Here is a 6,000-nt window from a genome sequence, read left to right as displayed (position 1 = left end):
AGGCGTCTTTCAGACTGCTAGGAATGCAGTTTAGGGGTTAAGTGTGCGCCCCTGACTAGAGAATAGCAACTCCAGCATGTCAGACCCATTACCAACCGCTTGACCTGACTAGGTGGCATTTACTTAGAGGAAGTGACCTACTTTAGTTCCTCGGAAGCGTTATAGATGGGACAGACACAATTCAACTTTCCTATTATCACCCTTCCTCAATTTGGAGTTGCCAGTGTGAAAATTAATAAACGGAAACCTCATTTAAAACGAAGTCGGGAGGCCAGAAGGGGGAGCTGGCACACCCTAAGATGATGACAGTGGCCAAGCCCAACGGGAAGAAGAAAAATTTCCTCTTCTTGCCCAGCAAGAGCTCTCAGCCAATGAGAGACTGTCACGACTCAGCCAATGAAAAGCCACTACACTTCAGATTCCTCCAATGGACAGTACTCTCCCAACCTCCTTTTCCCCTCTATAGAAGAGTTTCTCCTCCCGTTGCTGCTCAGGAACTTGCAGGTGGTTCGCCATGGTTGCAGATCTCGAATTGCAAGTCTTTGTTGATCCTGAATAAACCCATTTTTACTGGAAAAATGACTGGCTGTTTGTTTATTAATGTCAACACCACATAAAATAGAAGATACCCAGTTACGTTTGACTTTAGGATAAACAACGAACACTTTTTTTTAGTAAAAGGGTGTCTCAAATATTGTACGGGACAAACTTATACTAAAAAGGTATTTGTTTATCTGAAATTCTAATGTAAGAGATCTGGGAATTCTACTTGAATTGAATTTTGGGAAGGGTTTAGCAAAGCACCTTAGGAGTCTTTGAAAAGGAGTAAGACAAAGGGCTCTCTAGAATAACAGTAGGCGACATACAATCTTCGTCAAATTCTCAATGGCCTAACATAGGCTAAAACAACAAGCTGACTGAATTTATTAAATCAAGAGGATTTAAAGACAGTGATTTGTAATGGCTTTTTTGAGATATAATTCATATACCATAAAATTCACTCATTTAAAATGTACAATTTAGTGGGTTTTAGTTTATTCGCAGAGTTGTGCAGCCATGACCAAATCAATTTTAGAACATTTTCATCACCTCAAAAAGAAACCCAGTGCCCATTAACAATCACTCCCCATTCCTGGTCCCCCTCCCTTCCTGTTGTTCCCCAGCCCGAGCCCTTGGCAAGCACTCATCAACTTTTCGTTTCTTTAAACATACCTATTTTGCACATTTCACTATAAATGGAATCTATAATACGTGGCCTTTGAGTCTGGCGTCTTTCACTTAGCATATTTTCAAGGCTCATCCACATTGTAACATGTATCATCAGCACTTTATTCCTTTCCATGGTCTAATAATGTTCCTTTGTACACATATACCACAATTGGCCTATCCATTCATCCATTGATAAACATTTGGGTTGTTTTTACTTTTTGACTATTATGAATAATGTTTCTAGGACAGAATGTTTATGTACAAGTTTTCCTGTGGGCATATATTTTCATTTCTCCTGGAATTGTTGGCCATACAGTAACTCTAATATTGTGACGAACTGCCAAGTTCTTTCCCAAAGCAGCTGCACCATTTTACATTATTCTTTAATAAAGACTTTTCAGGGTTTCCTCGGTGTCCCTGAGGAGGGCTTGCTCCCAGGGCACCTCCTTTACGGTTGCCTCCGCGGGGCCCCAAGCTCCCTCCTCTCCCTGTCCAGGCCGCTGGAACCCAGGAGCTAAAAGACCCCAGGGAACGCACTGTGGGAAACGTAGTTTCTGCCTCCTGCCTGGCCCCTCCTCCGCAGCGCTTACGGCCAAGAGGAAAACAAGACTCCTCGCTGAGGCTATGTGGACATTGTAGTTTTCTTTCCAGTCAGCCGCGCAGAGACTGTGGTCAGGAAAACTACAATCCCCAGAATACCGCGGTGCTACGGCAGCCGAAGGGGCCAGTCCGTGCGCACCACTCCCGCCCGCTCTCCCGTCCCGGCCCCTCTCCAGGGCGTCTGTAAACACACCCAGAGACTGTCATGGAGGGGGAGGAGGAGGCGGTGGCGGCGAAGGGAGGCGTTTTGGGCCGCCTCCAGGGTCCGCTCTGCCATTCCTGAATTGGTCCCTCGTCCCCGTGACTGTGGCATCAGGAAAACGAACTGTTAGGCGAGAGGAGGAGGCAGGCAAAACCATATCCCCTTCTTCCCCCGGGGCGGGGGCCGGGCCGGGCCAGGCCGGCTGAGCCGGGGGAGGGCAGGGGGAGGGCGCGCCTGGCCGGGCCGGCCTGTCTGCCGAGATGGATGACAGTAAGGTAAGTCCTGTGGTTTGCACGCGCAGCTGCCGATGCCGCCGCCGCCTGCTTGTCGCTAAGTGCTAGTCCCACCGCTGAGCCTCAGCTCGGTAGTCCATGCCAACACCCAAGAAACACCTGCCTGGGACATCCCTGCGCCTCTCCAGTTGTTGCCCCCTGGTACCCACCGGCAATTCAGGGAACACCGGGGCCGCGTTTTTCCAGAAAAGGCCCACTCCGGAAATTTTTCACTCGCAGGGCAAGCCTGTTTGTCAGCTTTTTCAGGTTGTGCAAACTCTAGTTTTTTACTTCCCTCCTGAGACAAGTAAAGAAACGACTGTGCTTTTTCTTTTTGGCTTCCCTTGCCCAGTCCCAGCATTTCTCCAGTTTGGAGACCTTAACTAGGGCACGCTGAACCACCTCTGTTCCCCCTGACGGTTCCCCTTTCTTCTCTCGGGCTCCCTTACTCAATGCCCCATTCATATAATCAGTTCACTCCCCCTCTGAGCTATTTTCCTGTGGTTGGTTGGAACACTCTGCGAAGCTCCTGTTGCTATTCGTCCAGAGTCTGGAATCTAACCTCCTCTCGAAAGCCTTCTCTGAGGAAAGTAGTGAATTCCTTCTTGTTAATCTGTCTTGATGTCCCATCCCCGTCTCCCTTTCCCTCTCCAAATCACTTCTCCCTGTGATTATAAGATAACAGACAGTGTTCATTATTGGTGAATTCTTAGAGTTTATCTATGTTTAACCAACTCTTTCTGCCTTTGTTTATCTACATTAACATTGTCTAGTTTTATTTCATGAAGATAGGGACGTCAGCTTATTGATCATCAGCTTATTGATGTTTTAGAATGTTTAGGAAATTGGAATTTTTTTTAAGGAACCAGACTTCTAGAATTTGCCAGTTTTTAAAGTAGAAATCCCTCCTTCCCTATGCTTTCCTGAGGTCTTGCTTTCCACAGTCTCTGGCATGCTGCTCATGATAGCTTTTTCCTTTGGATGCCCTTTTCTCCTCCATCTAACCAGTAACACTTTGCTGCTGTCAGGATTTTGTTCCACCCATCCTCAGAGGGACTGAAAAAATTTCCTGCTTCTCTGTGCTGCCTGTGCTATGCTACATCAGCTCCTCTCATTGTTCCTGCAGAAGGCTCTGAGAAAAGTGACAGACAGCAGGGAAAGCCCAACACAGTGCTACTCTGGAATAGGGACTCACCTAGAGGAACAGTTTCCCTGTGAAGTAGCAGTTCCCGTCCAATGGGAAGTAGTATTTCCAAGACAGAAAGGAAGAGTTCTGAGAATTTTCCAGAAAAATCAGAAAATAATTTTTCTTAGAAGTCTTTGCTAGCTTGATCTTTCAGTGTTAATTTTGAAATGAAATCTGACGACTGTACCCCATTATCTTTCCCCAAAAATAACGTTATGGCTACTAAAGGATGCTGAAATAACATATTGTTCTTTAATTTCCTGGATTTGAGACTCTCACAGTATATTCTACATAATTTTCAGTTGTTTCCGTTTCAGGCCTTTGAAACATTTAATAACTTTCTCAAAGTCTTCAATAATCTCAAATAAGTCCAAGAAAAATACATAGGATTTTGAGTTATTTTACTTACCTGTAAAATCGTATAGGAGTTGTTTTCTAAAACTAGCAAACTGTAGTGGGGGTATAAAATTTTATTCTTTTGCCTAAAAGGGTGAAGTTAAATTTGGGTTACTTTCTCTAGGGCTCACAGGTAAGGAAAATGAATTCAGTTCTCATACTTTATTAATTCATTATTTTTATGAGACTATTTAGAAACCAGCAGTTTCTTAAATCTTTACTGACTATGGAAAAGAAAATCTCTTTCAGATGGATAGTGCCTCTGTGAATACACTCCTTTCACTTTGAATACAAACCACAGTTGTGGATGAGTAATACTGAAATGCCATGTGCAGCCAGCCTGGACTGCTCGTTCAGCAGTCGGGCGGTATGAAACAGCCCTGAAATAAGCTCCCAGTCCTGCCTTTATCTGTGCTCTACGGTCCTGCAAATTGTATTGTCCTTCTAGTGTATACATACACACTCACACACAAAACACACTTTTCCCTCGCATTGTGAATGGGTGATGGAGTCTCAGGTTCCATTTTCCCCCGTATAAGGGAAGGTGAGGGTTAGGGCTTGGAAGGATGGTGGCTGTGCTGGTGAGAGCGTAAAGGATGACAGACTGGCTGGCAGCAGGGCCATGGCAACAGGAAGAGGATGAAGTGGGCAGGAGCAGCCGTTAGAGAAAGGCAGTATTTGAATGAACAGGTCAGGAAACAGATGATGATGATGTGAGGATCTCTCTTTATAAAGATTCTGTATTCTGATTTGTTTTCATCAGCGATGGTGAATGAGTTTGCCAAGAGCTCTCTTCATTCTGCCATCTGGCTTCCTGGAGTAAGAGCAGGACAGATTTGAATGGGGGCAAAGCTTTGCCTCCCAAGCATCTAGCAATGTGCCTGATACAGCATAGACTGCTAGTTAATAGTGATTGAGTTGAATTGGAACAGAGTGGCATTAAGGCGATAGCCCTGATATACCTGGGCTTTCTTTAGTCAGTGTACTCCACTGAGCCAACCAGCCAGTGTATACAGACAATAGCAAATGGGAAAAATAAAGCAAGAGATAGATTGGGCATCTAAAAGTGAGGGCTTTGGAAAGTGTAAGTAGCAAAACTCAAATGCTGACTGAGTAGGCTCAGTCCCCTCTAGGCTAGTTGGGAAGGAAAAAATCTTGGCCACGTTATTTAACCTTTCTGAACTTCCATTTTTATCTGTTAAATGCTCAATACTTTCTTCGCAGGCTTTGGTGAGGATTAGAGATAATGCATATAGAGCATCGAGTACAGAGTCTAACACATAGTAGGCATCACAAAATGTTATCATTATTGGATTAGCCAGCAGTGACTTCCTTGGTCCTTAGCACGGTGCAGTAGGCACCTGAGATGCTCGTTGTAGTAATTCTTAAGTGTGTGCCGTTGCATAATGTTGGCAGCTGTGTTTATACCTCCACTACCCATTGCTCCTAACTATGGCCCCACATGGGACAGGGGCAGTGGGATGAGACATGACATGAACTTAAGGAGTGCCCTGAACTGTCCTGTGGTGTAAGAAAGGTGGTCTCCCAAGCCCGCCTGCATGTCCACCGCTAGGGACAAAAGGCCCTTCTCCCTGACCTGCTGTGTTCAATTACAAAGAAAATCGAAATGTGTTGTTTTCGGAGGCTTTGATCCTAGACAGAAGGTTCTTATTTCTTATTTTCTGTTCGACTTTTATGTTTATTGAATGAACGAATGAGTAAATTGAGATATCCTAGACAAGATGTGTTCCTGCCATAGGCTATAAGCTGGTAAAAGACCACCCTGCTGTATTGCCCAGTCTGACAGTGTGGGACAGCAAGTTCCAGGTGAGGGACTGAGAGAGAGCCAGCCATGCTTCATCTGCCTTCCTTAGCCCTTCGCTGAGAAGACTCGGTCTTCAGTTCCCTTCAGTTATTCTGAATAGTGCTGGCTCTCACAAAAATGGTAACTTGGCCAAAAAATCTCTTTGGCATTCCAAGACCTGTCCTTTGGCCCGGATGTCCCTCCTGTTGTCCCCTTAGCCATCCTTTGCTACCGTTGGAGCTACCCTCCTTGGGTAGTGGCACAAAGCTCTGACATTTTCTACTTTTCTGTCCTTCTGTTCCATCGGCACTTTCCACAAGACCGAGACAGA

At 45.2% G+C, this 6,000-nt stretch overlaps 1 protein-coding gene across 2 annotated transcripts in view; it reads left to right on the top strand.

Annotated features, from left to right (window-relative positions):
* Nucleotides 1–2,001: 2,001 nt before the first annotated feature.
* Nucleotides 2,002–6,000, top strand: part of CREBL2 (cAMP responsive element binding protein like 2) — a 29,495-nt gene continuing 25,496 nt past the window's right edge. Inside the window, exon 1 of one of the 2 annotated variants that reach the window (XM_046684087.1) lies at nucleotides 2,002–2,286. In XM_046684087.1, coding sequence (XP_046540043.1) covers nucleotides 2,276–2,286 — 11 coding nt within the window. In that variant the 5' untranslated portion in view covers nucleotides 2,002–2,275. The remainder of the gene's footprint in view (nucleotides 2,287–6,000) is intronic. The other variant, XM_046684096.1, reaches the window with a different exon arrangement.

The sequence above is a fragment of the Equus quagga genome, chromosome 1 (genome assembly GCF_021613505.1).
Source record: "Equus quagga isolate Etosha38 chromosome 1, UCLA_HA_Equagga_1.0, whole genome shotgun sequence".
NCBI classification, from domain to species: Eukaryota; Metazoa; Chordata; class Mammalia; order Perissodactyla; family Equidae; genus Equus; species Equus quagga.
Note: the sequence above shows the minus strand (reverse complement) of the source record. Positions and strands in the feature narration are given on the sequence as shown.